Source organism: Camellia sinensis, chromosome 10 (assembly GCF_055761805.1).
Source record: "Camellia sinensis isolate YWXY chromosome 10, ASM5576180v1, whole genome shotgun sequence".
In the NCBI taxonomy this organism is placed as follows: Eukaryota; Viridiplantae; Streptophyta; class Magnoliopsida; order Ericales; family Theaceae; genus Camellia; species Camellia sinensis.
This window is the reverse complement of record NC_138970.1, coordinates 134,989,724-135,009,117: the sequence shown is the minus strand read 5'-3', so window position 1 is coordinate 135,009,117 and position 19,394 is coordinate 134,989,724. Positions and strand designations below refer to the sequence as shown.

The window sequence follows — 19,394 nt, the reverse complement described above, 5'->3', positions numbered from 1 at the left end:
CTAGACTTAGTAAAGATGTTCAAATGTGAACAATGTAATCCCATTCTTCAGATGAGCAAAAGTCTTAGAGACTTTAGGTCAAGTCTTAATTGAGCCAAAGTAAGGAAACATAACTCAAAGTCGCCGTGGTTTTGTTGCCTTGTTTGGCATAATAAAAACTAATGTGTGCGCTATGGTTAGCGGCACGCTACGTAGTTTTGGTTGGCGAGTTTTGGAGTTATGAAATTAGTAAACCCTTAATAGATCTGTATATGATCTTGACTATTGAGCTGCGCGGATTGACTTTGTAATTTGACTTGTATAATGTTACATCATTGGATGAAGTAACATTCAAGAGTCACGTCATCTAAGAAATGCGAGCTTAAATAACTTAGTCATTAAGTATAAGACGAGTAGCCAGTATAAGCATTGTTTTGCTCTCTACCCAATTATTGGGAGTGGATGGAGCAAAATTTCATGCACTATAATAGTGTGCATTGAAATATCACGTGAAGTGAAAAGATTAGCGCTTAGTGGCTGCAAAATCTATTAACACTAAGTGAAAAGATTAGCGCTTAGAAACTGCAAAATCTATTAACATTATGTGAAAAGATTAGCACTTAGAAGCTGCAAAATCTATTAACACTAAGTGAAAAGATTAGCGCTTAGTGGCTGCAAAATCTATTAGCATTGCCAACTTGTCTAAGTCTGGATACTTACTGCTTCCACACTTGAGTGTGAGACATGAGGAGGGAATTCTTTGTATGATTCCTTAGCTAGGCTAACGTTTTTGAATGACGTTTACCACTAAGTGCAAACGTTGCAGCATAATAATGAAAAGGTCAAGGCTGACAAGGTTGTTATGACTCAAAGAATTTGACGCATGGCTCGTGAGAGTATTGTGTTGAATTAGACTCTTTAGCCTAATTCGCGCTTAAGTTACTTCAGGAGCTGTCATAGTTGATAGCTTATTCTCTCCTTCTTGTGGATAGTAGAATTAATTGCAAGTAACTATGAAGCGAGAAATAGATATGGCAAGAGGAGTATCGTCATCTTTCAACTAGATGCAGTAAAGTGTATGGAGAATAAAATTGACTTGAAGGTGCAGGGGATTAGCACTTACTATTTAAATTTGCGACTTAGGCGCACTTGATATCTCCATGACATCCTTTTATGGTCTAGTGAATATGAATTAGTCGTGTGTCATTACCTAGTTGGACCTAAACCGTTAAAACTTGTCTTTGAGAACTCACACATTAAGATGATTGGAATTAGTTTATGACATTGGTCATGAACCAGTGGCTTGTTATACTCAATCACATTAATGAGATGATGACACGATGGTTTGAGTAGGCTTTCTCGGGCACACTCGCTTAAGACATCCTGCTCTCATGTGAATGTGTAACTTTGTTCGCAATGGTGCATTTAGTCCACTATGATATTTGTGACTAGATATGTGTAAGGGTATAATAGCTAAGCCTCAATCCCGACACATTTATAGATTACGATACGCATCTGAGTCAAGACTATTTGATCTCCCATAAGTCAAAAGTTTTGAGATGATTTTTAACATAACACATATGAGGAAGAGATCAATGAGATAATAGCTTTCGTGCCTTTAGTTTTGACCAGGGTGGCGAGTATCTATTTGAGTTATTTTAGAAAACTCTGTGAAGAGAGATAGATGCTTAGAAAATTGATTATTCCTAGTACTCAACAACACAATGGTGTAGTAAAGATAAGGAATTAAATATTGTTAATGTTAGGTGGATAATGGCGCAAAATGTTTCCCAAATGGGAATTGCACTAGTTTGTTGCCTATATCCCTAACTAAGTGCCCTCCATATCAGATTTTACACTCTATTTGAGTAATGGGTTAACGGAGAGCCATCTATGGGTGATCTGTAACCGTTAAGCAGCTTATCTTTATTTTACTTCTCATAAGATTGCGAAGTTAAGACCTAGGGTTCTATAGCGCATTATTGTATGCTGTCTTGTAAACACAAAGGGTCGTGTGGCGCATTATTGTATGCAGTCATGTAAACCCTCCGGGTCATGTGCATATAGGTAAGCAGCTTTGTGGTAGTGTAACTAAGTCATATAAAGTTTTATTAGTAAAGGTGACGTGAATAGAGTTTTTGGAACTCTATAAGATAGAGAATTCTAAGCATAGCGCTCTATGTAGCCTAGTTGAGAATGGAAATAAATTTCCAATATCCTAGGGACAATGGGAGCGATGTGCCTACGAATGGATTACTCCATTAGAGAAGAATACTCTACATTCTTAGTTGCGTGGTAGCGAATGTGAAAATTTTCCACGTCATCACTGGGTGATTGAGAGGGAAACATTCATGATTGCTCCGCAAGATGATAAAGAGCCTAGGATAATACCTAAGGCTCTAGTCCCCTATTTTTAGAAAGTGGATCAATGTTGCGCAATTTAAGACAAAGTCTTTGAGGATTAACCATTTTTATAATTTGGTTGACTTTCCATTATGACGCAAAACTGTTATAAAGTTATGCGTAATTTGGATAGTCATTGTTGAGGCATAAGGCTCGCTAGATACCGAAAAGTTGCACCATTGAGGAAAGTGTAGACCATGAGAAGACTTCCTCCTGGGGAGTGAGGTTATTTTGACTTAGGCTATGATTGACATAAGTTCGGAACATTGATTTGTGGACATTGTGACCCAACTTTCTCGTTAGAGAATTGGATAAGTAGATCCGTAGGGATTTACCTTCTGCTTTTATGATGAAAAGTTAGAAGCGCAAAAAGGTTGCTAGTTCCAATAAATCTTTTACAGCCTAAAACAGTTATCCAAATAGTGGTTCTTAGATTTCGTCAAGCCATGATAGGCCAACGATGATCGATGAAGACCACTGAGGCATGATCAATGGTCCAAAAGAAGTTTTTTCTTACTTAGTCATTATGAGCCAGGAATTTATAAGGTTGTCGCCGCCTAGGATGGGCAGTCCTCTATTTTAGATATGATGGACATGGGTGATGTAATGCTCGAATGTACGATCCTTAGGGATTGCTTTGGGAGAATTCATGTTTTGTCTTCGATGACTTACATAAGGAATATCCTAGAACGATTCTAGATGCAAAATTGCAAACCCATTGACTTACCTATCGGTAAAAGCCAGAGCCTTAGCTATTGAGTGAATCCTCAGATTGTCTTTGGGAGAAACAGATGACCTATATTCCTTGATCTTTTCTTTGTTGTGGGAGCCTAAAGTATGCTATGTGGGCGTATTCGGCATGATAAGTGTTATCTTTGGTAAATGGTCAACTGAGTTGTTTAGACATTGACCTTGCTCATTAGACTGTAGATAAAATGCTTTACTAGTAGTATATTAATTTGCTCCTTGTAAGATTCAATGCGCTAGTTGGGTGCATATGCGCTAGTTGGGCGCATCAAGAATGAACGCAAATTGGTCACCAAAATATCTTTAGAGAGGTTATTGCGCAAGAGGTAGTGATCTTAAATCACTTCATGTGAGGCGCACATGGTGGATTCCATTGTATATACTTATCGCAAGAAGTGCTGATAAGGTCTATGTTTGGAATCTAGAATTGTGATCTTGAATCATTTCATGTGAGGCGCACATAGTGGATTCCGTTGTATATACTTATCGCAAGAGGTGTTGATAAGGCTTATGTTTGGAATCTAGAATTGCGCAAGCTGTGGTCAAATTTTTTTTAATCGATCACTTATTTTGAGATGATGGGATGTTGACACTATTATGGTTTGTGTCATAATGATTAGCAGTTGATGATGTCAGCAGGCAAGATTGGCTCACTCACACGAGCAATCGCCCTTGGCACTTGGGAGCGAGCAAGGATGAGACTAGTGGTTTATTTTTATTTGGAGCCAAGAGAGGCTTAAATAATCCACTATATATGTTGCCTTGGTTACAACCAAGATGAGGTCATGTTAAGGATCAAACATGGATATTAGTACCCACTTTCCATGTTGTGCCTGTTATGATTAGCCAGATGCGAGATCTCATTTGGCGCCTAGAAGGCGAGCAAATAGAGAATTCGGGTTAGGAGCTAGAAAGCGACTAGACTTATATATGTACGGTGTATCGATGATGACGTCACTCTTTTGGAAGAGTTACTCCACCGTAACATGTATTCATACTATATGTGCTTGGCGACTGAGTAATGAGGTGAGAGAATGGATCCCTGTTTCCTCACCGTGTGAGTCTTACGTATCATTATTGATATGACTTTCATTTATGTACCCTTTTGTGACTTTTGACTATGTCATAAGGTAAGGGGTTAATGTTCTGCTACTTTGGTATGTTGCCTGCGGTTATGTATGATTCGGCCTTAAGGGACATCACTGGGAAAGCGGTCAATCCTAAACTAAATGGCATGAGGGCAAAGGGAAGATCATCTAGTATTACACCACTGTTGTATATTCACTACCGGCAACTCACATCGCTCTGTATGAGAAGCGGATTGAGTGTGAATATATTGCAAGAATTGAGAGGGTCAAACATTCTCTTTTGAAGGATTAGAGATGTTTTTTGGACCGGTATAATTAGATGGGTCTGGGGTATATGAGACACTATTTCTGTTCTTTTTGGGTTGATGTCTCTATGCTGGCTCATTTTGAGTTTCTAGTATAGAGCTCCCATATGTAGGTGTTCTCAGCAGTCGCACGGTGCAGTGGCTAGTATGAGATTGTTTATTTTTTGGGAGATTGAGATAGAGACGTGGCAGTGTCATGCCAACTCATGTCCGAGTGGGAGATATTAGAAATTGGGCGCCCATGTGGCATGACCCTTAGAACCTTTTGAACCTGAACCTTTTGAACCTTATCCATGTAAGTTTGAATTTGAATTCAAAACTTATTTGGATAACCATTCAGGATATCTATATCTATCATATCAATAGATATGGATAGATGGATAGATAGATATTGGTTATATATCAGATTATATGGTTAATCTAAACATACACGTATATCAGATATACGCTATGTAGTTTTTACCCATAACCTTTTTCCCCATACTCTCTCTCTGACTCTCTCCCAGAAAACAATGATCAAGCCATTTTGCACTGTGACTTGTGTGGGTGATACTCATTTTGTAGTATCACTCCACTGCTGGGTTCATTGATTGATCAGATTTTGGAAGCACGTGAGTTACCCACGAGGTTGTGTCATTAAGGTATGATCCGAATTATTTTTATTCGCTGCGTTAATTTATAATGCTTTATGATTTACATAATCTATCTATTTGTTCACATCTATCCACGTAATTTATCTATTTGTTCACATCACCACTACCACCACTGTCATTGCCATCCATCACCTATTGTTGTTGGGCAATTTTTTCGGCAAACTTTCCGAAACGCTTGATGACAGTACAACACTGGGGGTATAATTGAAAAAAAAAATCTTCAAAAAAATAATTTGTCATTCTTACTAAACAATTTCATTAATACATGTTCTTATCTACAAAAAAATATCAAACTTTGAACCAAATAACATATGAGCCCATGAGTGTGGATTTTCCACCAATTATCATTATACAAAACTTATTACATTGCCTTTAAGTAACATGTTAAAATTATTTAAAGATCGTATATTTTTATTAATGCACTTTTTTATGTAAAATGTATAATTTTTTTAAACTTCATAGCATATGCTTCTAATATGTACATTAACAAAATTAAAAAAAAAAAAAAAAAATACACTTGAGGGAGATTAACAAACACCATTAACTTAATAGACATTAGTTACTCAGTCTAAGAAATTGAAGTCTGATTTTAAAAATACATTTGTTATTGGTGCTATATTTTAGAGCCTATAAATTTAGATAGAATCTGTACACTTTTTTTTAGATATGAAATTCACAATTTTATACAAATGAAATAGTGTGTAATTCAGTATTTGAAGAAATTTTTTGGGTTTGAAGTATTTGAAGAAATTTACTTTAAAAACAATCTACCTAAACAAATTCAGTGTTTGGTGTAGTTTAAAAATAACTTATTTCAACTTTTAACTTAATTTAAGTTGAAATGGTGTATTTACAGTAATGTTACGTCGCTCAAAAAAAGTCCCCCCGAATCCCCCTAATCCCAGAAACGACATCATTTCTGCATTTTTTGTTTTCAATCAGAAACGAGGGAGAAGAAGAAGGAAGAAGGAGAAGAGAAGAGAAGGAAAGAGGAGGAGGAGGAGGAGGAGGAGGAGGAGGAAGGAGGAGGACTGGAGGGGGCCATAACCACGGGGAGGAGGAAGCGGAGGCGGGGCCGGAGGCGAGGCAGAGGTGGGGCCGGAGGCGAGGCAGAGGCGGGGCCTGCCGGAGACGACGATCGAGCTCCTCCTCTTCCCTCTCTTCTTTTCTCTCTCTCTCTCTCTCTCTCTCTCTCTCTCTTCTGAAATTAGGGGGATTCGGGGGGAGAAAATTAGGGGGACAAATCATTATTCGTGTATTTATTGTAACTTAGGTGTTTGGGGTTGGGGTGAAATAAAAACCGCATACACGGACCGGTTTTTGGTCTGTTTTCTACACAGTTTTGTGTTGGAATTTTTTTCCCTAGAAATCGGTTCGGTATTTGGTTTTGAAAATTTCACGCCTGGTTTGGGGACTAGCCAACAAAGTTGGTTTTTTTTTTTTCCTTAAAAATTTAAAAAGTTAAAAATTATTAAATCATTTATCATTAATTAAAAAAATCAGATGTCATATCAATTTTTTTAATCGTTAAAAATAGATATTTTAGCAACCTCCCAACTTTTTTAACTCGTCAGAAAGCTAAAAAATTAAACAGTCAAAAAAAGAAAAGCAAACCTTGAGCACCATGAGCCCCATAACTCCTTATCACTCAATGATATTCAAGATTAAAAGTTATACCCAATTTTTAAATTTAGTAAAGATAACACTCTTTCTCATATTTTTTTAATTATTAATTAATCATATTATTTATACATGATTAAATTTAAAAAATTAATCTAAAAGATAAATTTATATACTATTTTCCCATAACTTATTATTGCAATTCAAATGTGAGAGAAAAAGTTGATTTTCAAAACTTGTCAAAAGAAACTTTTTGAATTCAACTTACACACGTCATTGAAATAAAATATTCAAAATACTAACATGTCTTTTACCTTTTCAAGATATTAACATTAGGGAAATCTTATTTACATAATATTAATTCTCTCCGTATATATTATGAACGGATTGGGTAAATTTTATTTACACACCTTTACTTAGTACACACATATAATAATTTTTAAAATTTAAAAATATCTTAATTCACACCTTAACTTTTTATTATTAGCCTTAAGGTAACACAGCACCTATCTATTTGAATACACACGACAACTCATATCTAAATATCTCCATCTTCTGAATACCATAGATCTCCGTCATCGGCATTGACAATCTCCATCGCCAACGGAGGGTTTTGTTCAGCCGGTGCATTGTCATCGTTTTAGATCTCTTTTTTCACCGCGGTCTTGCTGTTGTTTCACCGATTCATTATCGATGTTGAAGATTTATCATTCTCACCAATTCACACCCTTTCCCACCTTAATATATTTTTCCTATCTTTTGTTGATTTGGTTACAGATTCAACTTCCATAACAATTTCTATTTTGAGTTTGGCTCAACTCTAGTTGTTTGAACATAGTATCATCGTAAAAAAAACAAAATTAAACAAATTAAATATGGTCAAAATATTTATGTTGAACAAAATAAATACGTTTATACTTTATATCATGAACAATTTCAACTCAATCAAACTTATTATGTTAAACATATATTAAATTTTATATGTTATTTGCTTGTTTGTCTTCTTTTTCTTTTCTTTTCTTTTTTTTTTTTTTTAAATGTTCAATACATCTACTTTTTGTAAAAAAATAAAAGAAAATATATTAAAAACAAATTAAATTATTGAGTTGAATTAAATTAAATTTGAAAAATGAAATTATTAAGAGATTAAATTGTTCAATTTTATATGTATAAATATTTATAATTTGGTCAACCTTAATAATTTGAACGAAATTGTTTTGTTTGAATAAAAATAATCAAACGTTGTGTAAAAATTCAACTTTAACTATTTAAACACATGACAAACAAAGTCATCTTTCCAACAACTATATGAACAAGATAAACAAAAAATCAAAAAAACGAAGTATTAAACTAACCTTTTCATTGTTGCATTGTTCGAAATCAGCAATCTCAGTATCATCCATGGTTTGCAAATCTTTAAAACCAATTGATTTCAATGTTCTTAAACCCTAAATCTTCAAAACCAATATATTTCAATATCCTTAAACCCTAAAACCAATTGATTTCAATGTTCTTAAACCCTAAATCTTCAAAACCAATTTATTTTGGATGCTTTTATGTCTATAGGTGATATTGGTATATGAAGAGTGTTTTGTGCTTTTATATATGAAACTTTGAATTGGTAGAATACATCCCTATATTGTCCTTAATGGTCTTTTTATTAGAGAATATTATTGAAATATAAATCTGATCTGTTAGGAAAATTCTATTTCCTCACACATTTTAGTCTCTGTGCACACACTTAGTGAAAAACAAATTTATTGGGTAATTCTATTTACACACCATTACTTATTACATATACATAATAATTTTTAGATTGTGAAAATATCTCAATTCACACCATAACTTTCATTTTTTAACCTTAAGCTAATAAACTGATACACACCACCACCAAAATGTTCAGTATTTTTTTTTTGTGTGTGTAAAAAGATTTAATATTTGATCAACCTTAATAACTTGAACAAAATAATTTTGTTCAAATGTAAATAATTGAACATTTTATATATGTTCAAGGCTGGTTGTCCGAATACATGACGAATGAAGAAGCCATTTTCTATATGAATGAGATAAAACAAAAATGTAAACTGACTTTTTCATTGTTGTATTGTTTTAAATCAACAATCTGCGTGTCATTCATGGTGTATAAATCTTCAAAATTAATTGATTTCAATGTTTTTAAAACCCTAAGTCTTCAAAAGTAATAATGTTTTGAATTTAAAAAATAGGGTAAATCACAAACACACCCCCTGAGGTTTACTTAAATTACAAATTACCCCCTATGGTTCTAGAAATTATATTATGCCCCCTAAGGTTTCTAATTTCATAACAAATGGGTCATTTTATTAATAAATTATCAAGTTAATTAACAGTTTTTAATAATGTTAAAATTTTATTTCAATTAATAATTCAGATAATTTTTTTATTGTATAGATGATGTGATGACCGGCCATGTTATTCATTTGTTCCTCTTTGTTTGACCTCGATTTACGATTGTTATAGCGTCGGATTTTAGTGTAAGGTTTTGGTTTGACTGTTGGATTGTTGTTTTGAAAACTCCTTCTCAAAAATTTTCATTATTATTTATTGCTAGTCCAAGTTTCACGTGTTTCGGAAGGTGCAGGTTGGATCCGGAGTGTCTGGGGTTGAGTTGGAGATTTTCTGGACTGGAGGGCTAAGCCACACGTATGGGGCCTTAGGCCATACGCACGGGAAAGGGACTGCACGTGCGGGAGGTGAGGCCGCACGTGCGGGAGCACATGCGGGAAACAGGGGAGTTTCTGGGTTGCATTCTGCTTAAAAGGCAAGTGCGGAAAGGAGGTGTGGGGATCAGTGCCGCACGTGTGGGGATCAGTGCCGCACGTACGGGAAGCACGCTCCGTACATGCGGGGGCAAGTGCCGCACGTGAGGGACGGGCTGAGTTCGAAAATCAGCTTTTCTTCTTTCCTTAGGCTGTGTGTATCTCATTGTTTGTATGTCACTCTCTCTCTCTAAAAAGACTTTTCTCCTCATTCTCTCTATATTCCTACATCAACACCCACTAAATCTTTGATTTTTCCAAATCCATAAACATTTTGACCTTAGTTTCTCAATTAAAGTTGGATAATCTCTCGAGGGCTTCGTTGTGTGCAGTGAAGATCGTGTTTCAACACCGTCGATTTTAAGGGTTTCATCTCATCTTCTTCTCCAAGCTTGAGGTAGGGACTTCTTTGAGCTATATATATGTTTTTGCAAGGTTGATATTAAATTTGGAGTTTTTTTCTTAATGCTAATAAGAAAGTTATGAATTTCAAAAGTGGGTTTAACCTTGTTCCTCTTAAATGATCTCTTGAGGGTTTGAATCACTTTGGGTAAGGAGTGATGTTCTCTTTTTATGGTTTCTTTCAAGGGTTTGGGTGTGTGTGTGTGTTGTTGTAACGAAAAACCTAGAAATTTTGGTGTTTTTTTTAAAAAGAAAGAAGTTGAGGATATATGGTGGATATGGTTAATATATATATATATATATATGTTTTTATGTGCCAACATGAGTAAAGAAGATGGAACATTTCTTGATTTCATACAAATAAGCATATAGATGATGGGTTTCATAACATATGAAAATTGTTGAGATTGGAAGTTGTTGTCCAAATATTGCTATAGTCTTGAAATGACTAAGATGTTGGGAATGTATGAATTATGGAAATGTTGTTATATATTAATGAGTTGTAGCGAACATTTTGGCTATTTTGTGAAATGGTATTGAAAGGAGAAAAATGGGTATTTGATCACAAATGAAACATTTGTGTGGAAGTTTGATGAATGGAAGGACATTGCATTGCATGGTTAATTCTTGCATGGAATGGATAATAATTGCATTAACATTTCGATACTATGTTTGTTATAAATATTGATTGGGGTTTGAATAATTGCATTGAGAATGAAATGTTGTAATAATGAAAAATGAGATTTGTTGAAATGTTTTGGGATAAATACGTCGGGTAAGTCCGGATAGGAGGTGTAGATGAAATTGATTAAGTTGGCCTGAGTGTCCGGGGTGAAAGACCCAAAACACGTGCGGAGGAGGTACCACTTCCCTTCCGGTTAGCAACCGATAAAGTGGGAATTTTTGGGTAGTGCTAGTTATGCCTACTTACAGATACTAGCTTAGGGATTACCTGAGTCGTATTTACCACTCCATTGAATTAAATTGTAAATTTCTGAATCGTTGAGATTTCAAGCTAACATTGAGCATGTTGGTTTTCAAAAGATGTAAATGAAATCTTCTTTTTAAAGACATAGCATGGCATGTGCATTTCATATTGGGAATCTTGCACAAATGTATATACTTTGTTAAGAATTCTCTACTGGGATTTATGCTCACTCCTATAGGATTTTGGTGCAGGAAAGAACGTGGTGAATCCGCCAATCTAGGGCGTGGATATATGTATATAGAGTATAGGGCTTTGTTTTGTTGTGATTGCATTTTGTAAGCCTAGGGCTATAACTGTTTGAGTCTGAGGGACTATTTTTGTGTAACTAGGCTTAAACCTTGGAAATTGTAAACCCTTGAGGACATTTTTTATTTTTTTTTTACTTTTGAATTTGACGTTCTACATGTTATAAATTCATGTATGTAATATCGTTGAATGTATAATTCGCATGTGGGACTATTTTGTACAAACTTTAATGATCAATGTTATGACGATTTGGGAATTGCTATTATTCTATAATGAATATTAGTTGATGTACCTAGATTATGTTGGAGTTTTTTTTTTTTTTTGGGGGGGGGGGGGGGCGTTACAGATGACAATTAGAAATTTCACTTTTTCAATTAATTATGTTAAATAAAAAATTCTAACAAGGGGTATTTGTAATTTTCCAAACCACAGGGGCCAATTCGTATTTTAAGCAAATCTCAGGGGGTGTATTTGTAATTTATCCTAAAAAATAATGTTAAAGATTATAATGATGAAGATGATGAGTGTAGTATGTTGTATTATAATAGTGAAGATGAACAGTGTTGGATGAGTGTTGGAAAAGAGATTTGTTCTTAAAAATATGACATATAAGTGATGGTGTGTAAAGAGAGATTTGTGTTTTTATATGTGAATTATTTGAATGAGTACATGTACACCCATGTTGTTCTTAATAGTCATTTTACTTAAAGGTATTATTGTCATATATATTTAATGGTTGGGTGATTCTACTTACACCACACTTTTAGCTCCTTACACCCTCCATCTCATTACACCACCAAAAAAAAATATAACTCTCATTACACCCCCATTATATTACCTACAGTAACCCTAAATTAACCCTTTCATCTCTTTACACCACTTACCTTTTGGAGGGAAACGAGAGAAGAAGCAGCAGCAAGACGACGGGTCCGACGTAGAGAAGGCGAGTGTTTTGGACGGCAGGAGGGATTTGAACGGCGTTGTGGTCTGTGTTAACGGCGTGGGCGATTGACCTCATTCTTCTCATCCGCTCAAGGTAAGTGAAAAACTCTTCATTCTCTCTCTATATTGACAGACATATATATATATATATATGTATCTATATATGTATCTCTATCATCTATATCATAATTTTTTTTGAATAAACAAAGAATAACCACATTCCGTGCCACATTGCTCGCGCGATAAACCGACACGAAACCAAACCCCAAACCCAAAACTTCATCATATATTCAAGAACATATATACAATTCTGAAATCAGTTGAAACCAGTAAATTCTCTCTTTCGCCGAAGAAAATGGCTTTGAATCTCTGCCCTTCTCTCCGTCACCAATTTGTTCCACCTCTTCACTCCAATAGACCAATTCGACCCCAAAAACTCTCTGTTCATAGTCGTATCTTGCACCCAATTAAGTCTCATAAGGTACCCATTTCTCCAATTTCTCCACTTTACATGTTTGTTTATGTATTAATCTTTCTGGGTTTTCAGATAAACAATTGGGTTTGATTAGTGTGCCATTTTATATCAGGAGAATTTTAAGCTCTGTTTTTGCCATTGATAGAATTAAAGGAAAAAGAAATGGAAATGGAATTTGGGGTTTTAAGGTTTTTGGGTTTTGGTTCAAACATGAAAAGTTCAATTCAATGTACTATTTAATAGGGAAAAGTAATAATAGTGGGATAGAAAATTAGCTTGTTATGTTGTTTTGTTACATTTTTTGACTAACCAGTAGAGCATTAGGATTTTCTTTTGTTTCTGTCAGAAGTATATAGTTCTCTTAAGTGGAGTTGCTGCATTGTCTTGGACAATTGAGAATTATGTAATTTGTATTTGTGGTGTTACTTTTCGTCAATTGTTGGTTTGTTGGGTGACATAAGAGCATCTCTAATACTTACTCTTTTTCCATCAAATTTGAGTGAAAATTTGGTTAAAAGCTTGATTTGATATGCAACATTCCAATCCTTACTAAAAAAAAATCATCAAATATTAAAATTTGTAACTTATCCTAAAATTTAGTGGTAGAATTGGGTTTGAGGGTGTAGTAGATGGGAGTAGGGGTGAGGAAATGGGTTGGGCTAGTGTTTTCATTGTGTTGTTGAGAGAATGAAGAGGAGTGGTTGGTGACTAGGCTGATTTTGTTAGGTTGAGGTATTAGTTTAAATTATGGGATAATTAGTTAAAAGAAATTTTGGCATGTCAATTTAAAAATTGATGACCTTAACAAATTCCAACATGTTTTCTAAAGGCAGACTAACGACAGGGACGAAGTGTTATGTGACTATAAAACATAGGGAAGGTTGGTCTAATTATCCCAAATCTTGGGGGTTGACTGTAATTTGACCAAACATCAGGGGAGATCAATGTAATATACCCTATTGTTTTTATACAACTACCAGAAAATGGTTAATGTCACTAATTGTAGAATGACTGCTTACTTACCCCATTGTCCTTACTAACAAATTGGTACCACTTGAATGCTGCTCCTTATTCCCTCCAACATTAAACTATTATCGGCTAAAATTGTCCAAATCACAAAGAAAATGCTATTTTGTTTCATATCCGACCAATTTTGCTTCATTATTGTCTGCCAACCATGTTATGAACATTATGCATTCGTTTTTTATTCTATTCTTGGCAGTTTGATGTATTTTACTCTTATTATCTTGGCAGTTCCACTTATTTTGTGTAGTTTGGTTGAAACCTGACATGTTGTATGAAACCATTGGTCGCATGCTGCAAGTTCTTGATGGACAGAGTTTGGGATCTTCTTCAACACGTATAAAGCATCAAGTCTACTATCGTAAACGTCGTAGGATGGACCATACATGAGGATTGAGATCTACTTTTTGTTTGATGACATAATTTTGCATAATGTCTAGCCCGTATACATTTTGAGATATAGTTTTGTGTTAACCGTACATGATATATGGGATGTAATTTTTTTTTTGATGGCATAATTTTTGTGAAATCGTAGCTCGTACAGAATTTGGGATCTAGTTTTTTTTTTGATGACATAGTTTTTGTGAATGCCTAGGCCGTACAGAATTTGGGATATACTTTTCCCTAATGGCATAGTTTTTGTGGATGCCTTGGATCTTTTGTAAACTAGATGCTTGGTTGGACAAATAATGAATTGTCATACTTTTGTAAGAATTTTAAACAGTTTCACATTTATTTTGTATTTAATATTTATGTGAATGGAAATTTATTTTGGCGAACATATGGATTTGTTATTGTTTGTAATGCATTGTAATGGTATTAAAGTCTTTTGGAGGGATATGGTACCATTTGCTAGAAGTAACATTGTAATGGTATTAAAGTGTTTTTTTCAGTGCAATGGGCCAGTTCAGCTTCATACTGCTAAACAATTTGAATTATTCCGATGTTCGGTTGCCGGAAACAATAGAGCCCTCCAGCATTTAATTGCTATATATTCCCAGAGCCACTTTATCCTAAACAATGTCTTTTTTATTTGTGCTGGGCTCGTTCGGTAATACAATGCTAAACAATTTGAACTACTCTAGTTTCATGTTACCGGATAATATTTTGTTTCCCAGCATTATGTTACCGTACAATTGGATAATTTTTGTTCGCTTCCCAACAAAGCCAGTAGAGTCCACATAGAAGTGCCTGTTTGATCACACAATGCGAAACAATTTACAAAAATTCGATTTTATAACGCCAGAATAAATGGTTTTGTCTAGTCTTTTGTGGCTATACAATTACAGAGCCATTTCCTCCCAAATGATGTGGTAATAATTTGTGCTGGGGCTGTTTGGTAATAAAATGCTAGTGAATTTTAATTAATCCAGTGTTGTGTTACCAGACAAACGAGTTTTTACCAGCATTATGTTGCCATACAATTGGAGAATTTGTATTTTGTTCGGCAATTTGACACTAGACTTACATTTTTTTTTCAGCACTCTGACGCCGGACTATGTTATTTTGTTCAATTTCGAAACACCGAACAAAAATCGCACACCAACCTAGCAAAACGAAACAGAAACCCAGAAAATCGAAACAAAAACCTACCAAACTAAAAAAAAAACTCACCATTTTACTTTTTTTGATGGTTTTTCACCACCGTTTTTTCATCCATTGCTTTTTTGATAATCAATACACTATGATTATAAGTTTTTCAAAAGAGATGTGTGTTGGCTTTTTGGCTTTTCGAAGGGTATTTTTGTAAATGCGAGCGTGCCAGCAAGGATCAATCAGTCCTTACAGAAATTGTGATTGCCAACCAATTATCAGACGATTGTGTTTTAGTTCTTTTCAGCCTCAATGAAGAGGACTTTTACTGGTGGCTTGACTTAGGAGAAATTAAGAGAAATAACAGTAATATGAAGAACAATTGAAGTATTTCATAAAAATGAACACTTACAATGGTCCAAACTCAGCCTCGGAGAGGTTTACAACAGCAATCTACTTGAATCTACTTGAAGCTACTCCTATGAATCGAAGTGCAGTGCGGGTATTTAAAGTGCAGGTATTTAAAGAACAGGTATTTAAAGACTGGAAATGTAAAAAACTGGAAAAGAAAATATATGAAGTAAATGACTGATTTGTATGGTCTGAGTTCGGTCCTTTTTTCTGGGGGCTGCCCTGCTATTTATACTCGTTAGTGATGACCTTCGAACTGCACTTCGAACCGTCGAACTGCTCCTCCATGATCGCTGATCATGCTTCCTCACAAGTAGCTCCATTACGCCATTACTGGCAGTTGAGCTTCCCTCTTGTATTTGAATTTGAATATGAGTAACCGTTGAAGATATGTCATCTTGCATCCCGTTATTGATCTAGTGTTACTCAGATCATGTGAGGACCAATATTTATTGCCACGTGTACGATCAGGATTAAAGGCTTGAATAACCTTCCTTTATTACCCTTACTCTGCCACGTGTCGAACTGTAACTGGCTTTTACAAAATATGTAGCCAACAATGTGTAAGATAAAAGAAAATTTCACAAAGGAAAACGATAAGTAGGAATTGAAAGGTCAGGAGTGTAAGGAGATAATCAAGTACATTTAATTTTAGTGTTTTGTCCTTTTAAGTAATTTCACAGATGGATAAAATTGGAAGAAAAAAAAAAGAGTGCTGCTATTAGCACCTGCCGAAATTCTTTGGACCCCCCATTTTATAATTTTTTTTATTACAATTATACCCTGAAGTAAAATTACATTAAAAGACATTATTAAATGGAACACCCACCTATCAATAAGAATTAATACTCTATAATATTGGACACCCACCTCCAACTCCAACTATACGTATTCCATGTTTGTAAACCCTAAACCTATTACTTTTCATAACCAACTAACATAAACCCTAAATCTATTATTTTTCATAATCATCTTAAATCCTGAATGTGTTATCTTCATCACCATCATCAACACTATTGGACTTGAAAGTTTTGCTTCACTTATGTCACTGTGTATAGCAATGGAGGAGGAGGACAACAATTCTAGTGAGACCGACGTTCCATTGGTAAGTTTATCTATCTTGTATTAACATTGTTGGTCGTTTTCGGTCGTTCTTGTTTCGTTTGAGCTGTTCGGTACTGGTTTGATGACTGTTAGTATTATGTTCGGTAATACAGTACTGAACATAATCCTTTCGTTCAATACATAGGTTCCGAACATTGACGCAGATAGTCAGTACTGTTCAACCGAATATCATTTTCATTTTCGTCATTGTTGAATTAAACAAAACCATTAGTTTCGAGACTATTAAAATGAACATCATTTTCTCAATTTTGAAATTACATTCACACGTGTTTTCAGGGTAATGCTTCGACTAGAGGCAGTAAGGTTGATTCAGAACTTGTAATGGATTATAGTAATGAATTTGTTACTCATGAGGTGAGTCTTTGATTGTTTTACAAGTAATGTACCTTTCTTATGTGCAATAATCGGTTAGTTTAATTTATTTATTTATTTCAGATTTTCAAGAGTCGAGATGAGTTAATTCGATGGGCACGTCAAGTTGGAAGAAAAAATGGATTCGTTATTGTCGTGTAGAATTCAGATAGGGGTGGTATTCGAGGTAAGAAGCCAAGACTTAGCTTAGCTTGTGAGAGGAGTGGATCTTATAGGGACACTCGAAAAAATAGCAGGCCTAAGACAAAAAAAGCAAGACTGACTAGTACAAAAAAATGTGAATGTCCTTTTTTATTACAGGGAAAAAAATTAGCCACAAATGATGACTGGATCTTGATAGTTGTTTGTGGTGTGCATAATCATTCTGCTGCAGAATATCTTAAGGGTCATTCTTATGCTGGAAGGTTGTCACATGAGGAAACCTCTTTGTTGGTAAACATGTCGACAAGTATGGTACGACCGAGTGAGATATTGGTTACATTGAAACAACGTGATGATGCAAATGCTTCCATAATGAAGACAATTTACAATGCACGTCATAGGTATAAAGTTGCTGAGAAAGCTGGGAGATCTCAAATGCAACAACTATTAGGTCAGTTAGCGATGAACAAGTACATTGAGTGGCATAGGAGCTGTGCAGATACTAAGACAGTGACTGATTTGTTCTTTGCACATCCTACTAGTTTGAATTTGTTACGTGCATTTCCAAAAGTATTGTTGATGGATTGTACTTATAAGACCAATCGATATCGGTTGCCCCTTCTGGAGATTGTAGGTGTGACATCGACAGACATGACCTTTTCAGTTGCATTTGCATACCTTCAGTATGAGAAGGAGGATAACTATACATGGGCACTTAGTTTTTGCGTAGTGTCATGGACGAAAATACTCTTCCTTCTGTTATTGTCACAGATAGAGAATTGGCCCTTATGAATGCCATATGTACGGTGTTTCCTGCAACTACAAATTTGTTATGTAGATGCATATTGGAAAAAATGTGCTTGCCAATTGCAAAAAGATGTTTGAGACCAAGGATAAATGGGATATGTTTATAATGAGTTGGAATATGTTGGTTATGTCATTGTCTGAAGAAGTATACATGCAACGACTGTCTTTGTTATATAGTGAGTTCAGTACTTATCAAGATGCACTTCATTATGTTACCTCATCTTGGTTGGATACATACAAGTCAAACTTTGTGGCTGCTTGGAATGACACATTTATGCACTTTGGAAATTCTACAACAAATAGGTAAATACGAACATTTAAATTTACTAGTTGTTTGGTTTTTTATAACAGTTTATTTTCATATATAGGGTTGAGAGTTCACATGCAAAACTTAAAAGATATCTTGGATCAAGTCAAGGAAATTTTGCGTCGAATTGACATACGAATTGAAGTTCACGATAATCAGCTGATGTCTCCGTGCGTGGATTATACTTAGAACGATGTGTCGGGTTTTGAACTTGCACATGTGAAATGGAAGTAAACCAGTCCAAGTAACCTGGCACACAATCCCATGGATGCAAGACTAGAACAGTACGACCTATCTCAGACAACAAGTGATTTTCCCAACTCTCCCAAATCGTATCCAAGTATTTATAGGCAATGATGTACTGTTTTGAAGTGGATCCTCTAAAGGCTCGAACTGGAGCAAGCGGAGGTGAGGGAATAATTTGCACCCTACCAAACTGTCTCAGTACCCTATCTGGATGGTATGGTTCAACAATGTGCATACATTTTAAGCATCCACTATAGTAAGCAACATCAAAAAATGGATGCTTAATACGGTTATCATGGTATGGATCCCAAATAACCTACAATAGTAAAAATTTTATATGTAAGTTATGAATTAGATTGAATAATAAAAAGTAATATGTACATACATTGGCATAAGATTGACACTTACGTCACGGGCCTCTAATCTATCGAGGTCCTCTCGCAACCTTTGTAAAATAGACGTTGACGAACCAGATTGGGTGCGAGAAATCCAACAAAAGACATGAGGCTGATCTTCTTTATAGTCCAAATTGGGATGGGGTCTAGCACCAACAAAATGCTCGTAAATCCAAGCTTCCAACAATGTCATGTATCCCGCCATCTGTTTTACGGCATACCTTGTGGCAGTACCCAATTGCCGGTATAAAAAAGCCAATGCAGCTGCACCCCAAGCATAAGAAGCAACCGACCGCAAATCCATAAGAAAAGGCAAATACACTACCGGAACACGTGTGCCTGTCTTGTCTGCAAATAAGGTACAACCTAACAAATATAACAAATATGC

The 19,394-nt window shown here is 35.2% G+C and overlaps 1 protein-coding gene across 1 annotated transcript; it reads left to right on the top strand.

The window, feature by feature from the left end:
* The first annotated feature begins 16,673 nt into the window (after positions 1-16,673).
* LOC114315438 (uncharacterized) lies at positions 16,674-18,365 on the top strand. The gene is made up of 4 exons (XM_082890436.1): positions 16,674-16,718; positions 17,015-17,092; positions 17,411-17,977; positions 18,090-18,365. The coding sequence occupies exons 1-4, from the start codon at positions 16,674-16,676 to the stop codon at positions 18,363-18,365; spliced, it is 966 nt and encodes a 321-aa protein (XP_082746562.1).
* Positions 18,366-19,394: the final 1,029 nt, after the last annotated feature.

Bases quoted from the DNA above. Each gene is read 5' to 3' on its own strand.
- LOC114315438 (XM_082890436.1), top strand. From the start codon at position 16,674: ATGGAGGAGGAGGACAACAATTCTAGTGAGACCGACGTTCCATTG. The intron at 16,719-17,014 runs GTAAGTTTATCT...ACGTGTTTTCAG, and splicing joins GTGAGACCGACGTTCCATTG to GGTAATGCTTCGACTAGAGG. The intron at 17,093-17,410 runs GTGAGTCTTTGA...TTTTTATTACAG, and splicing joins ATGAATTTGTTACTCATGAG to GGAAAAAAATTAGCCACAAA.